Source organism: Euprymna scolopes, chromosome 9, assembly GCF_053919585.1.
Source record: "Euprymna scolopes isolate OS-2025 chromosome 9, ASM5391958v1, whole genome shotgun sequence".
NCBI lineage: Eukaryota > Metazoa > Mollusca > Cephalopoda > Sepiida > Sepiolidae > Euprymna > Euprymna scolopes.
In genome coordinates this window covers 130,505,188-130,527,127 of record NC_136490.1, presented here as the reverse complement: position 1 = coordinate 130,527,127, position 21,940 = coordinate 130,505,188, and the positions used below count along the sequence as shown (strand labels likewise).

General features: G+C 27.0%; 1 protein-coding gene across 1 annotated transcript; it reads left to right on the top strand.

Moving 5' to 3' along the window:
- Positions 1 to 3,877: 3,877 nt before the first annotated feature.
- On the top strand, positions 3,878 to 21,097 carry LOC145284658 (peritrophin-1-like). The gene is made up of 3 exons (XM_080133559.1): positions 3,878 to 3,977; positions 19,038 to 19,235; positions 20,904 to 21,097. Exons 1-3 carry the CDS (start codon positions 3,890 to 3,892, stop codon positions 21,095 to 21,097), a joined length of 480 nt encoding a protein of 159 aa, XP_079989685.1. The 5' UTR covers positions 3,878 to 3,889.
- The last annotated feature ends 843 nt before the right edge of the window (positions 21,098 to 21,940 follow it).

Here is a 21,940-nt window from a genome sequence, read left to right as displayed (position 1 = left end):
TTGCACAAAATGGTGCAGGATCCAATACCATTGGGATACCTATCGTTTGGAGTAATATTTTATTTTGTATTTGAAAATAACATTCTTTAATAAGATGACTTATAAGTATTTTTAAAATACCTTTAGAAACACTAGTTTTGCTATTTTTCTTTTTACACCAAAAAGCTTTAGAGTTTGAAAAGTCTATATATTTACCTTTGCTATCTTCAAAAGCTAAATCCACCGTATCATTTAATTCTTTTATAAGTTTTTTCGTGCAGAATTATAGTATATAGCGTACTAAAATCAGAAGTAACTATAGACTTTGCTTTTCTTCTGGAATTTATTTTATCTAATTTTTCTTTCACTGGTTGTGAATTACTTACTACCCAAAATAGATTAATATTACTATAGAATTTTCTTTTCTGGTGGAGATTATTTATTTGATTTATAAGTAATTTAAGTAAGTAATTTAATATAGCTTTACTTAAAGATTTAGTCATGCACGTCTTTGAACCTACAATAATCCTAGCGCTAACTGGATGTTTGTGCATTTTAGGTATCCAATGCATACATGGAAGTTTTTATTTTTTTTCGTCTAACTTTAATTCTACTTTTCCACTAAGAATACTATTATTCAGAATAATTCTATATAAATTAATATTACTTACTTTATAGGTATCTGAAACGTTACATGTAATTCCTACTTCTATCAATAAACGTTGTATATAATATTTTTTACATATAAAAGCTATATTGTTTGCCGCTTTATCAATAGGAACTATTACAAACGTTTCTTGAAGTATTTGAAGTTCTTCCAGTATTTCTGAATTTTTTAGGAGAGGATTAGTTTTTCTAGAGTGTTTAAATTTTTTTTATACGTTTAACCTTTTCATTTCCATGCATCAAACGTAGACTGTACTAATTTATATTTATTTACCATAGACATAATACAACCTCCTAGTGCTTTAGTTACTTCTTTAACGCATTTAGTGTAATTTAAACATTTAGGCTCTCTATAATTTGGACTTTTACTAAGTAGTTTTCTTAATTTAGAATTATTTACTATCTTTAAATCTCCTGTAATTACACATTTTATCTCATTATTACAGAAAGGAGAGGAATTACAGTCACATTCAGGAATATTTATAATAATTTAATTTATATTTATATGTTCTACCGTCTTTTTATAATTGAAAAACTTATTACGTATTGTTGGCCCTAGTTTATGAGTAACTATTGGTTTTTGATCTTTTGTCTGTAGTTCATTAGGTAGTAATTGTATGTTTTTTTGTTTATTTAATATTTTTGGTAAATTTATATCATCAAAACCTTTATTTTCATACAAAACTGCACAAACATTTCTAGATTTCTTTTTTATACCTTCCACAGGTAGCTTATATAATTTAGTGTCGATTATATGCAGAATATAATCGTACCATTGAATGAAATAGTCTTTTCTATATATCGTATGCGATTGTAAAAATATTTTCTATGCTATTTCCTTCAAAAACTTCTTTTTTGTTTGATTAAGCAGTTTTCTAATATAATTGAAAGACTCAGAAATTTGATTAATCATAATATCTTTAATTTTACTAAAAGAACCCTCGCATCAAATAGCTGATTCTCTATTATTTCTATTAACATAAGTTCTATCTCTAATACCGTATCGAGGCAAAGCTGGATATAATCGACCTATATTTTCGGAATTCTGTGGGCCATTTTTTAAAACTTTAATATTCAAACCATATGGGTAAATTACTCGCATTTTTAAAAAATTATTTCGTCTACCCTATCCTGACGCATCCTTAGGATATCGTTATCTACATTTCCTAAACTATTATACCCATTACTTTAAAATTTTTCAATTATTTGTACGGAAAAAGACGACTGACTACAGGTTTCTTTAAAATGTTTAACAACATGTGTACTAGTCCTATGCAAATTCATGCGTTTATTTAGAGGCATTACAGTTTCCCCTACGTATTGTAGATTACAATTTTTACAGGACAACAGGTAGACTAAATTTTGGGACCTGCATGAAAAATCTTCTTTAGAATGATTAATAACTGGATAAATGTTTTGAGTCACATTTGACTTATATTCTTTCGATGTTATAAGAATATTACAAGTTTTACATAAGGAAACTCCACAAGGAGCAACCTTAAAATTATTTTCGGCTGAACAAGTCCCATTTGCCACTTTGAAAGAAGGAATTCCATTTATATATTACTCATGACAACGGCTTGACCCTGTCGAGATATATCCGACCTCCTTAGGTGGTAAGCCCTAGGGGAACTCACTAGTTCTGAGGACTGTCGATATATATATAAGTAAGTATATAAGAGTATTTCGCCGACAACGTACGTGGAGGTCCTTTCTTCTTTCTTCTCGTCTGTGTGTCAAACTCTCTTCCTTTACTATCTTTCTTTCAGTTGTTGTCTTTTACCTTTTACGGCACAATCACGTTGACACAACGGTTCTCGTCAGGTCACCGAAGTTAAGCAACGATGAGTCTGGCCAGTACAAGATGGGTAACCATTTGGAAAGGCGAGGCGCTGTATGTACGGCGCCGAGTCGTAGAAATTTCCAGATCGGTATCCAGAGACGCGTTTAACTCACTGGGTGAGATACACCCCCAAATCAGACAGAAAGCAATGTAAAACTACCGTCTTTATTTGTCTTTCCGAGATTACCATGACTCTTCAATTTGGAAGGCTATGGTCACCGACGCTGTTAAAATAGCAGGGACGCTGATAAATGATGATGTTGAACCATTTTCAGTATTAATGAGATGCTAGATGTTTCCATTATTACAAAAAGAGTACGATGTACAATAATTACTCGTCCTTAATTTATTCACAGAGTTGCCCAGTAGTGTTTTACTTGCATTAAAAAAACATTCCGCTCATTTTTCAATATATTTAATTTTGTTCTATAGAAGTTGAAGGAACTATATTGACAAAGACAGAATTTCGAAGATGACCCCTGCTTGAATATAATCCCGATCCAATTACTATATTTTCTGGAAGGATTTTGACCAAATGAAATGTGTTGCGACAATTCACCAAAAGAGCTGATGAACAAGAATCAAATGTCTATTTTGTAGGAAGAAAACTATCGATGATGAAACTAAAAAACTAAAAGATACTGAAAAAAAGAAAGCTAACTTTTCTCATTATATTAGACGTAGCTTTTTGTATCTGATGCGTTTCTTTGTATCATTTTGTGAACATTCCAAAAACTGAAGCATAAATGTCAGGGTGTATTTGTATTGACAACACGTGGTGGGTCAAAACTTTGATAAAGGTTAAACACCGATGAAATAGTCCGCGATTGTATGACATTTTGAAAAAGAAAAATACGTTTCATTAAAAAAAATGTATATTTAAGGTTGCCTTTGTTTGCTTTCACGCACGAAACCGTTCCAGCAGGTCTTTATAAAATTAACACTCCGGCGCTGTGAAAATAGTATTTCGAAAGACACTGTCCAAAGTTCTAAAATAGTTGCTAGTTACAGAAGTAACGTTTCGTCAAAAGATTAAACTAGACTATGAACGAAATACTTTATATGAATCAATAATTATTGGTCTAACCATCCGAAGATTCTTAACGCTAGAAATTGAATTCGACACTAAAAATATATTGACCAAACATTTTTTGCTTTGAACAAATTTTATTTTAGCAGTTCACAAAGGTTCAAGAAGAAAACAACAACAAAAAAAACATGATAAAATACTGTATTTTGGTTGTATTTTCACTCTATTATCTTTCTACATGTTCCGGTCAGTCCACAGTTTACCAGTGTCCGCCGAATGTTTTCAGCTGGCGTACCGACCCGAACAACTGCAGCATTGCTTACTTGTGTGTATTTGGTCAGCTGGTCCAATCCATCGTATGCCAAGAGAACATGGTCATCGGAGTTGACAACTATTCGTGCGTACCAAAAGGCAGCCATTTCGATAATTGTGGAAATAGGGTGGAGATTTTTATTGAAAGTGAGTATTGATTTTCGATTAAACATCGTTTTCTTTAAGATTTGGTTTGTCGTATTATTTGGATTCTTAAAACTACTGTTCACATCTTGAGCGTCATTTTCACAACGTTTCGGTCGATGTAACCTCAGACCTCCTTCAGATGTATCTGGTCGAACTCCAAAATGTTTCTGTCAAACTCGGGAATTTGGACGGAATTCCGAATGGAACCCTTTATTTACTTAACGGTGGTAGCATGCTCTCGTTCCATCAGCCATGACTGGATAGAGATCCTAAGTAATTCGGAATTGTATTTTTCGGTCGTCCACACTGAGAATTGAACGTTCAGCACTCAGGAGAATATCACTTTTACAACTGATTTTTCCAAGTACTATAACCACTGCGCCACGGGTCTTTGAAGTTCGGAGGTTACAGCGATTGTAACGTTGTGAACACTCAAGATGAATTCAAATAATATGAATAACCAATCCTCATCTCAAAAATTCAGAAACGTAGATTTCGTTTGCTTGTTTTTCATACCAACCCTTTTCGGGTCACTTAATGTCGAATCCAATTATTTTCTTAAGTTTTTATGCTTCAAGTTCTATATATCTTCAAATATTTATTCTCAGTGTTTTGTTTCTTTAAGAAATAAAACCTAATTGTAAATTTTGTATGCTATGTTTCATGACAACGTTGACATGCAGAAGCTGACTTTTTTTTGTAATGTCCGCGTGGATTTTACAAGATTATAATAGTTACACGTATTTGTTAGGCTAAGGTATCCAATAAAACTTCAGTGCTTACTGTTAGAAATAACACGATAAGACAGGGACGCTGATTGGTTGCCGCCAAACCTTTTGCCGGAAGACAAGAGTTTCATTTTTGGCGGAATTTTGAATTCTAAGAAAGCTGTTGCCGGAAGACCTGGAAGCGTCAACAACCCAAAAGAATGCATCTCCGTATCATAGAACGTAATTAAACGTCTTTCAAATCGTCTAGTCAACTATGAGATGAATGTTTTTGAGTTGGTGGTAATTAACCACCTACAATTATTATTCCAGTCACTTGTAAAACCGATAATTAATTATCGAACTTTGTTTTTTATTCGTGTTTCTTTCGATCTCGAATTCAATTAACAAATCTCTAAAGATTCAACTACTTGGCTTCTTGTCAGCAAAATCGGTCCAATCTTATCTTGAGACAAACCAGAACGGATGGAATTTATCGAGGCGGTAAGTTCTGTTATTTTTTTAGCTTATTTCTGGCACTGAGGTATTGGGTCCTGTAAGATTAAATTCTCACATATGACCATTGCAAAATAATCTTTAATAACTTTTTTTTATTGAACATTATTGCAAAATAAGATATCTTTCTATTGAACATTATTGCAAAATAAGATATCTTTCTATTGAACATTATTGAAAAATAAGATATCTTTCTATTGAACATTATTGCAAAATAAGATATATTTTTATTGAACATTATTGCAAAATAAGATATATTTTTATTGAACATTATTGCAAAATAAGATATCTTTCTATTGAACATTATTGCAAAATAAGATATCTTTCAATTGAACATTATTGCAAAATAAGATATCTTTCTATTGAACATTATTGCAAAATAAGATATCTTTCTATTGAACATTATTGCAAAATAAGATATATTTTTATTGAACATTATTGCAAAATAAGATATCTTTCTATTGAACATTATTGCAAAATAAGATATCTTTCTATTGAACATTATTGCAAAATAAGATATCTTTCTATTGAACATTATTGCAAAATAAGATATATTTTTATTGAACATTATTGCAAAGTAAGATATATTTTTATTGAACATTATTGCAAAATAAGATATCTTTCTATTGAACATTATTGCAAAATAAGATATCTTTCTATTGAACATTATTGCAAAATAAGATATCTTTCTATTGAACATTATTGCAAAATAAGATATCTTTCTATTGAACATTATTGCAAAATAAGATATATTTTTATTGAACATTATTGCAAAATAAGATATCTTTCTATTGAACATTATTGCAAAATAAGATATCTTTCTATTGAACATTATTGCAAAATAAGATATCTTTCTATTGAACATTATTGCAAAATAAGATATCTTTCTATTGAACATTATTGCAAAATAAGATAGCTTTCTATTGAACATTATTGCTAAATAAGATATCTTTCTATTGAACATTATTGCAAAATAAGATATCTTTCTATTGAACATTATTGCAAAATAAGATATCTTTCTATTGAACATTATTGCAAAATAAGATATCTTTCTATTGAACATTATTGCAAAATAAGATATATTTTTATTGAACATTATTGCAAAATAAGATATCTTTTTATTGAACATTATTGCAAAACAGGATATCTTTCGATTGAACATTATTGCAAAATAAGATATATTTTTATTGAACATTATTGCAAAATAAGATATATTTTTATTGAACATTATTGCAAAATAAGATATATTTTTATTGAACATTATTGCAAAATAAGCTATCTTTTTATTGAACATTATTGCAAAAAAAGATATCTTTCTATTGAACATTATTGCAAAATAAGATATCTTTTTATTGAACATTATTGCAAAATAAGATATCTTTCTATTGGACATTATTGCAAAATAAGATATCTTTCTATTGAACATTATTGCAAAATAAGATATCTTTCTATTGAACATTATTGCAAAATAAGATATATTTTTATTGAACATTATTGCAAAATAAGATATCTTTCTATTGAACATTATTGCAAAATAAGATATCTTTCTATTGAACATTATTGCAAAATAAGATATCTTTTTATTGAACATTATTGCAAAATAAGATATCTTTCTATTGAACATTATTGCAAAATAAGATATCTTTCTATTGAACATTATTGCAAAATAAGATATCTTTCTATTGAACATTATTGCAAAATAAGATATATTTTTATTGAACATTATTGCAAAATAAGATATCTTTCTATTGAACATTATTGCAAAATAAGATATCTTTCTATTGAACATTATTGCAAAATAAGATATATTTTTATTGAACATTATTGCAAAATAAGATATCTTTTTATTGAACATTATTGCAAAATAAGATATCTTTCGATTGAACAATATTGCAAAATAAGATATCTTTCTATTGAACATTATTGCAAAATAAGATATATTTTTATTGAACATTATTGCAAAATAAGATATCTTTCTATTGAACATTATTGCAAAATAAGATATCTTTCTATTGAACATTATTGCAAAATAAGATATATTTTTATTGAACATTATTGCAAAATAAGATATATTTCTATTGAAAATTATTGCAAAATAAGATATATTTTTATTGAACATTATTGCAAAATAAGATATCTTTCTATTGAACATTATTGCAAAATAAGATATATTTTTATTGAACATTATTGCAAAATAAGATATATTTCTATTGAACATTATTGCAAAATAAGATATCTTTCTATTGAACATTATTGCAAAATAAGATATATTTTTATTGAACATTATTGCAAAATAAGATATATTTCTATTGAACATTATTGCAAAATAAGATATCTTTCTATTGAACATTATTGCAAAATAAGATATATTTTTATTGAACATTATTGCAAAATAAGATATATTTTTATTGAACATTATTGCAAAATAAGATATATTTCTATTGAACATTATTGCAAAATAAGATATCTTTCTATTGAACATTATTGCAAAATAAGATATCTTTCTATTGAACATTATTGCAAAATAAGATATATTTTTATTGAACATTATTGCAAAATAAGATATATTTTTATTGAACATTATTGCAAAATAAGATATCTTTCTATTGAACATTATTGCAAAATAAGATATCTTTCTATTGAACATTATTGCAAAATAAGATATCTTTCTATTGAACATTATTGCAAAATAAGATATATTTTTATTGAACATTATTGCAAAATAAGATATTTTTCTATTGAACATTATTGCAAAATAAGATATATTTCTATTGAACATTATTGCAAAATAAGATATCTTTCTATTGAACATTATTGCAAAATAAGATATATTTTTATTGAACATTATTGCAAAATAAGATATCTTTCTATTGAACATTATTGCAAAATAAGATATATCTTTATTGAACATTATTGCAAAATAAGATATATTTTTATTGAACATTATTGCAAAATAAGATATCTTTCTATTGAACATTATTGCAAAATAAGATATCTTTCTATTGAACATTATTGCAAAATAAGATATCTTTCTATTGAACATTATTGCAAAATAAGATATCTTTCTATTGAACATTATTGCAAAATAAGATATATTTTTATTGAACATTATTGCAAAATAAGATATCTTTCTATTGAACATTATTGCAAAATAAGATATCTTTCTATTGAACATTATTGCAAAATAAGATATCTTTCTATTGAACATTATTGCAAAATAAGATATCTTTCTATTGAACATTATTGCAAAATAAGATATCTTTCTATTGAACATTATTGCAAAATAAGATATCTTTCTATTGAACATTATTGCAAAATAAGATATCTTTCTATTGAACATTATTGCAAAATAAGATATCTTTCTATTGAACCTTATTGCAAAATAAGATATCTTTCTATTGAACATTATTGCAAAATAAGATATATTTTTATTGAACATTATTGCAAAATAAGATATCTTTTTATTGAACATTATTGCAAAACAGGATATCTTTCGATTGAACATTATTGCAAAATAAGATATATTTTTATTGAACATTATTGCAAAATAAGATATATTTTTATTGAACATTATTGCAAAATAAGATATATTTTTATTGAACATTATTGCAAAATAAGATATCTTTCTATTGAACATTATTGCAAAAAAAGATATCTTTCTATTGAACATTATTGCAAAATAAGATATCTTTTTATTGAACATTATTGCAAAACAGGATATCTTTCGATTGAACATTATTGCAAAATAAGATATATTTTTATTGAACATTATTGCAAAATAAGATATATTTTTATTGAACATTATTGCAAAATAAGATATATTTTTATTGAACATTATTGCAAAATAAGATATCTTTTTATTGAACATTATTGCAAAAAAAGATATCTTTCTATTGAACATTATTGCAAAATAAGATATCTTTTTATTGAACATTATTGCAAAATAAGATATCTTTCTATTGGACATTATTGCAAAATAAGATATCTTTCTATTGAACATTATTGCAAAATAAGATATCTTTCTATTGAACATTATTGCAAAATAAGATATATTTTTATTGAACATTATTGCAAAATAAGATATCTTTCTATTGAACATTATTGCAAAATAAGATATCTTTCTATTGAACATTATTGCAAAATAAGATATCTTTTTATTGAACATTATTGCAAAATAAGATATCTTTCTATTGAACATTATTGCAAAATAAGATATCTTTCTATTGAACATTATTGCAAAATAAGATATCTTTCTATTGAACATTATTGCAAAATAAGATATATTTTTATTGAACATTATTGCAAAATAAGATATCTTTCTATTGAACATTATTGCAAAATAAGATATCTTTCTATTGAACATTATTGCAAAATAAGATATATTTTTATTGAACATTATTGCAAAATAAGATATCTTTTTATTGAACATTATTGCAAAATAAGATATCTTTCGATTGAACAATATTGCAAAATAAGATATCTTTCTATTGAACATTATTGCAAAATAAGATATATTTTTATTGAACATTATTGCAAAATAAGATATCTTTCTATTGAACATTATTGCAAAATAAGATATATTTTTATTGAACATTATTGCAAAATAAGATATATTTCTATTGAAAATTATTGCAAAATAAGATATATTTTTATTGAACATTATTGCAAAATAAGATATCTTTCTATTGAACATTATTGCAAAATAAGATATATTTTTATTGAACATTATTGCAAAATAAGATATATTTCTATTGAACATTATTGCAAAATAAGATATCTTTCTATTGAACATTATTGCAAAATAAGATATATTTTTATTGAACATTATTGCAAAATAAGATATATTTCTATTGAACATTATTGCAAAATAAGATATCTTTCTATTGAACATTATTGCAAAATAAGATATATTTTTATTGAACATTATTGCAAAATAAGATATATTTTTATTGAACATTATTGCAAAATAAGATATATTTCTATTGAACATTATTGCAAAATAAGATATCTTTCTATTGAACATTATTGCAAAATAAGATATATTTTTATTGAACATTATTGCAAAATAAGATATATTTCTATTGAAAATTATTGCAAAATAAGATATATTTTTATTGAACATTATTGCAAAATAAGATATCTTTCTATTGAACATTATTGCAAAATAAGATATATTTTTATTGAACATTATTGCAAAATAAGATATATTTCTATTGAACATTATTGCAAAATAAGATATCTTTCTATTGAACATTATTGCAAAATAAGATATATTTTTATTGAACATTATTGCAAAATAAGATATATTTCTATTGAACATTATTGCAAAATAAGATATCTTTCTATTGAACATTATTGCAAAATAAGATATATTTTTATTGAACATTATTGCAAAATAAGATATATTTTTATTGAACATTATTGCAAAATAAGATATATTTCTATTGAACATTATTGCAAAATAAGATATCTTTCTATTGAACATTATTGCAAAATAAGATATATTTTTATTGAACATTATTGCAAAATAAGATATATTTCTATTGAACATTATTGCAAAATAAGATATATTTTTATTGAACATTATTGCAAAATAAGATATCTTTCTATTGAACATTATTGCAAAATAAGATATATTTTTATTGAACATTATTGCAAAATAAGATATATTTCTATTGAACATTATTGCAAAATAAGATATCTTTCTATTGAACATTATTGCAAAATAAGATATATTTTTATTGAACATTATTGCAAAATAAGATATATTTCTATTGAACATTATTGCAAAATAAGATATCTTTCTATTGAACATTATTGCAAAATAAGATATATTTTTATTGAACATTATTGCAAAATAAGATATATTTTTAGTGAACATTATTGCAAAATAAGATATATTTCTATTGAACATTATTGCAAAATAAGATATCTTTCTATTGAACATTATTGCAAAATAAGATATCTTTCTATTGAACATTATTGCAAAATAAGATATATTTTTATTGAACATTATTGCAAAATAAGATATATTTTTATTGAACATTATTGCAAAATAAGATATCTTTCTATTGAACATTATTGCAAAATAAGATATCTTTCTATTGAACATTATTGCAAAATAAGATATCTTTCTATTGAACATTATTGCAAAATAAGATATATTTTTATTGAACATTATTGCAAAATAAGATATTTTTCTATTGAACATTATTGCAAAATAAGATATATTTCTATTGAACATTATTGCAAAATAAGATATCTTTCTATTGAACATTATTGCAAAATAAGATATATTTTTATTGAACATTATTGCAAAATAAGATATCTTTCTATTGAACATTATTGCAAAATAAGATATATTTTTATTGAACATTATTGCAAAATAAGATATATTTTTATTGAACATTATTGCAAAATAAGATATCTTTCTATTGAACATTATTGCAAAATAAGATATCTTTCTATTGAACATTATTGCAAAATAAGATATCTTTCTATTGAACATTATTGCAAAATAAGATATCTTTCTATTGAACATTATTGCAAAATAAGATATATTTTTATTGAACATTATTGCAAAATAAGATATCTTTCTATTGAACATTATTGCAAAATAAGATATCTTTCTATTGAACATTATTGCAAAATAAGATATCTTTCTATTGAACATTATTGCAAAATAAGATATCTTTCTATTGAACATTATTGCAAAATAAGATATCTTTCTATTGAACATTATTGCAAAATAAGATATCTTTCTATTGAACATTATTGCAAAATAAGATATCTTTCTATTGAACATTATTGCAAAATAAGATATCTTTCTATTGAACATTATTGCAAAATAAGATATCTTTCTATTGAACATTATTGCAAAATAAGATATATTTTTATTGAACATTATTGCAAAATAAGATATCTTTTTATTGAACATTATTGCAAAACAGGATATCTTTCGATTGAACATTATTGCAAAATAAGATATATTTTTATTGAACATTATTGCAAAATAAGATATATTTTTATTGAACATTATTGCAAAATAAGATATATTTTTATTGAACATTATTGCAAAATAAGATATCTTTCTATTGAACATTATTGCAAAAAAAGATATCTTTCTATTGAACATTATTGCAAAATAAGATATCTTTTTATTGAACATTATTGCAAAATAAGATATCTTTCTATTGGGCATTATTGCAAAATAAGATATCTTTCTATTGAACATTATTGCAAAATAAGATATCTTTCTATTGAACATTATTGCAAAATAAGATATATTTTTATTGAACATTATTGCAAAATAAGATATCTTTCTATTGAACATTATTGCAAAATAAGATATCTTTCTATTGAACATTATTGCAAAATAAGATATCTTTTTATTGAACATTATTGCAAAATAAGATATCTTTCTATTGAACATTATTGCAAAATAAGATATCTTTCTATTGAACATTATTGCAAAATAAGATATCTTTCTATTGAACATTATTGCAAAATAAGATATATTTTTATTGAACATTATTGCAAAATAAGATATCTTTCTATTGAACATTATTGCAAAATAAGATATCTTTCTATTGAACATTATTGCAAAATAAGATATATTTTTATTGAACATTATTGCAAAATAAGATATCTTTTTATTGAACATTATTGCAAAATAAGATATCTTTCGATTGAACAATATTGCAAAATAAGATATCTTTCTATTGAACATTATTGCAAAATAAGATATATTTTTATTGAACATTATTGCAAAATAAGATATCTTTCTATTGAACATTATTGCAAAATAAGATATATTTTTATTGAACATTATTGCAAAATAAGATATATTTCTATTGAACATTATTGCAAAATAAGATATCTTTCTATTGAACATTATTGCAAAATAAGATATATTTTTATTGAACATTATTGCAAAATAAGATATCTTTCTATTGAACATTATTGCAAAATAAGATATATTTTTATTGAACATTATTGCAAAATAAGATATATTTCTATTGAACATTATTGCAAAATAAGATATCTTTCTATTGAACATTATTGCAAAATAAGATATATTTTTATTGAACATTATTGCAAAATAAGATATCTTTCTATTGAACATTATTGCAAAATAAGATATATTTTTATTGAACATTATTGCAAAATAAGATATCTTTCTATTGAACATTATTGCAAAATAAGATATATTTTTATTGAACATTATTGCAAAATAAGATATATTTCTATTGAACATTATTGCAAAATAAGATATCTTTCTATTGAACATTATTGCAAAATAAGATATATTTTTATTGAACATTATTGCAAAAAAAGATATCCTTCTATTGAACATTATTGCAAAATAAGATATCTTTCTATTGAACATTATTGCAAAATAAGATATATTTTTATTGAACATTATTGCAAAATAAGATATATTTTTATTGAACATTATTGCAAAATAAGATATATTTCTATTGAACATTATTGCAAAATAAGATATCTTTCTATTGAACATTATTGCAAAATAAGATATCTTTCTATTGAACATTATTGCAAAATAAGATATATTTTTATTGAACATTATTGCAAAATAAGATATATTTTTATTGAACATTATTGCAAAATAAGATATCTTTCTATTGAACATTATTGCAAAATAAGATATCTTTCTATTGAACATTATTGCAAAATAAGATATCTTTCTATTGAACATTATTGCAAAATAAGATATATTTTTATTGAACATTATTGCAAAATAAGATATTTTTCTATTGAACATTATTGCAAAATAAGATATATTTCTATTGAACATTATTGCAAAATAAGATATCTTTCTATTGAACATTATTGCAAAATAAGATATATTTTTATTGAACATTATTGCAAAATAAGATATCTTTCTATTGAACATTATTGCAAAATAAGATATATTTTTATTGAACATTATTGCAAAATAAGATATATTTCTATTGAACATTATTGCAAAATAAGATATATTTTTATTGAACATTATTGCAAAATAAGATATCTTTCTATTGAACATTATTGCAAAATAAGATATATTTTTATTGAACATTATTGCAAAATAAGATATCTTTCTATTAAACATTATTGCAAAATAAGATATATTTTTATTGAACATTATTGCAAAATAAGATATATTTCTATTGAACATTATTGCAAAATAAGATATCTTTCTATTGAACATTATTGCAAAATAAGATATATTTTTATTGAACATTATTGCAAAATAAGATATATTTTTATTGAACATTATTGCAAAATAAGATATCTTTCTATTGAACATTATTGCAAAATAAGATATATTTTTATTGAACATTATTGCAAAATAAGATATATTTCTATTGAACATTATTGCAAAATAAGATATCTTTCTATTGAACATTATTGCAAAATAAGATATCTTTCTATTGAACATTATTGCAAAATAAGATATATTTTTATTGAACATTATTGCAAAATAAGATATATTTTTATTGAACATTATTGCAAAATAAGATATATTTCTATTGAACATTATTGCAAAATAAGATATCTTTCTATTGAACATTATTGCAAAATAAGATATATTTTTATTGAACATTATTGCAAAATAAGATATATTTTTATTGAACATTATTGCAAAATAAGATATATTTCTATTGAACATTATTGCAAAATAAGATATCTTTCTATTGAACATTATTGCAAAATAAGATATCTTTCTATTGAACATTATTGCAAAATAAGATATATTTTTATTGAACATTATTGCAAAATAAGATATCTTTCTATTAAACATTATTGCAAAATAAGATATATTTTTATTGAACATTATTGCAAAATAAGATATATTTCTATTGAACAATATTGCAAAATAAGATATCTTTCTATTGAACATTATTGCAAAATAAGATATCTTTTTATTGAACATTATTGCAAAATAAGATATATTTTTATTGAACATTATTGCAAAATAAGATATATTTTTATTGAACATTATTGCAAAATAAGATATATTTCTATTGAACATTATTGCAAAATAAGATATCTTTCTATTGAACATTATTGCAAAATAAGATATATTTTTATTGAACATTATTTCAAAATAAGATATCTTTCTATTGAACATTATTGCAAAATAAGATATCTTTCTATTGAACATTATTGCAAAATAAGATATATTTTTATTGAACATTATTGCAAAATAAGATATATTTTTATTGAACATTATTGCAAGATACATTGTTAATGATTTGTTTTGCAACATTATTGCTAAAGAAAAAGGGAATCCTTTATTACAAGTAATTGTACATATAAAAATGGTATGTGAAAGAATTTAAAATCAATTATATTACCAAACAAAATAGTTCCGTTGATAATAATTTTTTTCTCTTTTTATTATGTGTTTTTGTCCTTTTTTGATAGAATTAATTTGATGAATCTATTTTAGTTCTGCTAAAAATAAAATTGTTCTGTCTAAAAGGATCTCTCTTTCATTTTTCCACACATTGTATTACAATTATATTTTCGTCGACCGACTACAAATATATATAAGGCTGAACTTGGGGTTTCTAATTGGTTAAAAAATAGTCATCTGCCAAGTAACAGACCTTTTTATTTGTGTATTTAAGTAAAAGTCGGAACTTGGTTTTCCTAATTAATTCAAAATAGTCGTCTGCCAAGTAACACGCTTTTTTATTTGTAGATTTCTGTAAAAGTCGGAACTCGATTCGACTTTTTAGTCAAAAGAACTTTTTACATGACGACTGCAAATTTATGGATACCTATTCTTAACAATCGCCAAATTGAATAAATGTAATATACATTGCCTTGTTTTAATATGAGAAGACATTTTTAAGGCAATATTGGTGATTCTTCAGTATCACCCCTATATATTTAAAAATTATAATTACACTGTGTATATACCTGTTAGGTTAGAAAATGACTATACACTAAATTTTACGCAAATTCATTCAATGTTATTGCTTTAAAAAATCAAATCACATCATCATCATGCAAATTTGGAAAACCATTCTTAACATGAGGTAGGGTTTGTTGACTCTTTCTTTGTTTGAATTAAAGTTTTATTTATGTCCCTTGACCTTATTAACGCCGAAAATGTTCGATGAGATTTCACCGATGAAATGTTTTTTTTTTTTTTTTAACAAAAACTACTGGATGAATTTGCGTAACTTTTGGTGTGCTATCTATTTTTAAAATAACACGTAAATGCAAAGTTAACTTTTCGTGTTATCTTTTCCTTTTCACGAGTATTTTTAAATCTTAGGATGAAACTGGTAAATGTTTCGCACGATTATACTGAAAGTAACTGCGCTAGTTTAAAACAAGGCCGATAGCCATTAGTCGCGTGCTCTTGTGTAATGAATGAATGCGTGAATGTAGGATTGACATCAAATTCTTAAAGATAAACTAAAATGACCGAAAAATGGGCTTAAATGACTTAAATAAATAAAAAGCATATGACTTAGAATGACTTTAATGAACTTAAGGATGAATTGAATGCTTAAAAATACGTGGAATCCTTCAAAAACAACTTGCATGATCTGGAGAATGACTTGAATGGCTTTGAGACTGACTGGTTGTAAAGTGGGTGATCATTTTACATTAAATTAATACAGAAAAGTGATCCCCCACTTTATATCACAAAGTTACAAACATAAGTACAGATGTAGTAAGAACAGATGGTGTTTATTTGCTCCCCCACTGAGCAAATTAGGCACAAGGCCGTTTTTAATGTGAGGTAAAAACCAGCTCCCCTAAAAGGGGTCACTCTGGTTACCAAAAATAATAATTGTCCCAGTATAGAGGGTTTCTCCTCCATTGACTGGTACAAATTATCTTAAGTGCAGTATCTGCCGGAACAGATACTACACTTTGATCTTGACCAAAAGGCCAAGAAAATGGTATTTATTTGCTACCACACCGAGCAAATTAGGCACAAGGCCGATTTTTAATTTGAGGAGATAAGGGAAAATGAAGACCAGCTCCCCGGGGAGTAGGGGAGTTGGATAATGACAATTGGTATGAAGTGTTGCCTCTACATTGACCAAGGTCTTATATGTGGGGTCGCCCCCACATATGGTCTTTGCTTGCAGTATCTGCCGGAACAGATACTACACTTTGATCTTGGCCAAAAGGCCAAGAAAAGGGTATTTATTTGCTCCCTCATCGAGCAAATTAGGCACAAAGCCGATTTTAATGTGAGGAGTGAAGGGGAAATGAAGACCAGCTGCCCGGGGAGTAGGGGAGCTGGATAGTGACAATTGGTATGAAGAGTTGCCCCTACATTGATCAAGGTCTTATATGTGGGGTTGCCCCCACATATGGTCTTTGCTTGCGGTATCTGCCGGAACAGATACTACACTTTGATCTTTATATATAATTTATTTCCTGAAAATGAAAATTACAATCAAAATAATTCAATGTAAAATTAAAATAAATTAAAAGCAAAATTCTAATTTACAAAACACTTTGATCTTGTCCAAAAGCCCAGGAAAAGCTTAAAAAGCTAAGAACAGCATCTATTAACAACAGACCTTTGATCTTAACCAAAAGGCCAAGCACCAAAGTGTTACGGACAGACCGACCGACCGACAGACCGACGGAGTGACTTATAGAGTCGCTTGCATGCGACTAAAAATAAAACACGACACTAATTATGTAACTCTCTGTCTCTCTTTTTCTATCATGTTCTGGCAATACCATTTAAAAATGCTTTTGCCGTTAAAGCCCCACTTGGAGAGATTTGGAAAATGTACAGTTACGTCTTAGTTACCATTACTTTAAGGTTTACTCTGACGCGAAGTGGCAGTATCTGTTATATACATGGTATATTCAGACACTGTGGGTTCGATAAACTACATCTGACAGCCTTGGATCAGGTTCTCATTAGTTTATTTACAACCTCTCTAGGAGAATAGACACAAGCTCAAGTGTGAGTGTTACATATATTGTAACTGAATTCATATTTGCGAATGATTTTGTTTACGATCTATTTTGCATAAATATTCTCTTTATTAAAAGGTGTGTTTGAAGGCTTGTCAATGCAGGGATTATTCATTTATTGTAAACAGATAAATAAATAAATAAAAATAATAGTTCAATAATATATTTTTTATTTATTTACCTGATTATAGATGGTTTACGGCACAATCACATTGACACACCGGTTATCGCTAGGTCACCGAAGTTAAGCAATGTTGAGTCTGGCCAGTACCGGAGGGGTGACCATTTGAGAAGGCGAGGCGCTGTATGTAAAATATCAGGTTGAGAAACTGGAGCGGTCTATCCTTCTCTCGAGTGTAGATGAGCCTCTCTTAAGCCGTGGTAGGCACCCCATCTAGTGATGGCGTCACGATAAAAAATACCCTTGATAGCCCTGGCGAAGCATCAAGTATTCAGATACTGACAAGATTTAAATTACGCTACAAACTCGTGTAGTGAGTTCAATCTCGGCTACGGCCGCACTGAATAGATGAATAGATAGTATATAGTAAGTGATACTTATACCCAAATCCATCTCTTATGCGATCAACGTTACTCTCCTTGAGAATGAGAGCTGCTCTCGAAAATATTTGAGAATAATGCCACCTACAATCGGAATATACCATCTATAATCAGGTAAATAATTAAAAAGTATTATCGAATTATTATTTTTATTTATTTATTTATCCTTTTACAACGACTGAGTAATTCCTGCATTGACAAGCCTTCAAACACACCTTTTATCCGATAAACAATGCTTCAAGAAAACCACAGCGTATTTCTTATTCCATTTTTATTTTAATCACGACTTTATTTTTTACAGATGATCCTCGATGTGCGTCAAACCGTAACGGCAATAATCCAGACCCGGAAGATTGTGCACGGCTCATCAGTTGCTTTAATGGCACTTCACTTGGATTTCAAATCTGCCCGAAAGGTCTTTTTTTCTCCTCCACAAATTTTACATGTCAATATCCGGAGGACGTAGTATGCGGAAGTCGCCCGATTTCTCAAGAATATAGTAAGTCTATTTGTAAAACACAAGTGCAAGAATGATTACAAAGACACCCGTATATATGGTATCTTGTATATATGGTATATCTTGCGTTTCAATGTTTGAAAGGGTCATGCCTTTTTTACTAGTTGTTTGTAGATGTAGAAAAAGTGAAACAGCAGAGTCAGTCCACAGGGAAATCCCAAGGAAAATATGTGAGGAAGTGATAAGGATGGACAAGAAATAAATAAAGACCTGGGCAGAGATAGGTTAGTTTGAAAGTCAATTTCTACTTGTCGTTCAACACACGTCAATATACAAAATGGACAGTAAACTGATGGATGTAAGGTTAGTAAGGGGACCTTCGGCAAAACTGTCAAAAGTATCGTTAAAAGCAAACTATGAAGAGAAAGTATGTTATTGCTCCCAGACAAAACCGATATAACAAAAGTTACTCTGAGCCACCCACCGCACTTATCAAATATAAGACTGTGATTTTAGTAAGAAGGGGCTTCACATTACTGACAAAAGAACGATGAAAATCAAACTATAAAGAGAAATAATGTTCATACTGATCATTAATCCCGGTCAACGCCGAATAGAAACAAAATACATGTGCATATATATATTAGTAGAGTTACCAGACAATTTCCGGGCTGAGGAAATAACATAATATGCAACAGTATAGTAAAGACTAAGAAGTAAATACGCTTAAATATATTTTAATTCATTCAAATTTCGTATTTATTATTACAGAGCCAATTCTCTATTGAATGTTATATTTTACCTAATATATATATATATATATATATATATATATATATATATATATATATATATATATATGTGTTAAAATATACTTGGGTGTCATCAGCTAGAATCGAAACCATCACATTTAACGCCAAGCCTCCATGTCCATCTCTCTTTCTCTCGTTACACACACACATATATTCATATATTTGGGTAGCATTTTTTATGCATATTTGATCAAAGAACAATAACTCTACTCTTACTTAATGAGGAATCATGAGTTAAAAACGCTTGTAGATATGGCGAGTTCCTGGTCACACTTAAGCAGAACATTAGATCATTGACCCACAAACTCGAAAGGATGGATAAAAAAAGAAACAAACAGGAGTCATCACTGTTGTTTAATCAAGAGATTTAGGACACACACACACACACACACACACACACACACACACACACACACACACAATATTGATTATTAATTACACAACTTCAAAATAAAAAAAAATGTAATTTTGGAAAAGCTCCATCATTCCAGTAATTATAAGAGCAACCGGACCCCTGAAAAGGAATAAAAAACTACCTGTCAAATATACTTGGTGAACCAAGTGCAAGAGAGATAGAAATAACTACCCTTAAAGGGAGGTAATCATTTTAAAACGATTTCTCAGTTAGAATGTATGAGATAGTGTGTGAATGTTTGTCATCCAGTAGGATGCCACATCTCCAGCTAAAATAAAATAGTCAAATAAAAAAAAAGATTGAGGTTTTGTAAAAATTTGGTGGTTGGAAAATATTTTAATGATTTAAAAAAATTTACTCATATTTTTATCAAAGTTATGTATTGAATCACACTTTATATTCGTCCATATTCTTTTTACGTATTATATTATTTCTTAATATTTTAATCTTATTAAAAAATTAAACTATTTTATCCTTTTACAGAGCAACTTGCAGCGATCAGTGAAAAATGTCGTCGGATTGGGACACATCTGATTGCTCATGATGATGACTGTCGCAGATTTTACGAATGTCAAGGTGGAGCCAACTCGCCAAAGGCCTGCTCAGATGGTTTGTTTTTTTCTCAGGAAAAACAGACTTGTCTTGAACCATGGAAGGTCACCGATGCCCAATGTTAACAAATATGAGCGTACAATAAAGTATATTATACACTGGAAATATAACGCAATGTTAGTTATTTTTTGACTAGCTGTACATATCTGGCGTTGAATAGGAGTTTTTACTTTTACTTTTATTTTGTTTAAATTTCATGCATTGTTTTTACCTATATCCCCCGCCCCCCAAGCAAATTTCTATGGAGACGTAAAGAGTTACTGTGAATTAGGGACCATATTTATACGGAGACTTTAAATAGAGAGTGAGCAGTGAAATATCTGTTTACACTTAAACTTCTGTATGTTAATACAGCCGGGAAGCAGGATTCAGGGAGGGGATTCCAAAATATAGGCAACCTCTAAAGTGAAGGCGTGAGAGTTTGCTGCTTGTTGAATTAGTCGGGGATATTTACACCAGTGCTACAAATTCGTAGGGACACATCCCGTTAAAGTACTTCTAAAACAAGTACACGAATACAACATTGCAGCGACGGGACAGGGGTTGGATTTTAGTTGACAGTACGAAACTTGTTAGAATGGAGACTCATTTTTGAACCCTGTCCTGTAAGGTGGCCGAATGGTTAAGATCATGGACTGCTAGCAATACACAGAGAAATAAAGAACCAACAAACATCTAGTGCTCCAAATGTCGAGGACCACACTTTATAAAATATTGCAAGAAGATACGTAGAGTAATGTGTTCTAGTTGTGGAAAGTTTAGCCACATTGCAAGAGATTGTCCCCAGGGGGGGGGGAAACGGACAAGGGAGAGCTTCTGTGCCAGTATCTATTTCGGCAATAGAAAAAGAGAGAGAGTACTTGCCTCTTCTGATAACAGAAGTAGTGTCGAACAATATGGTAATGACT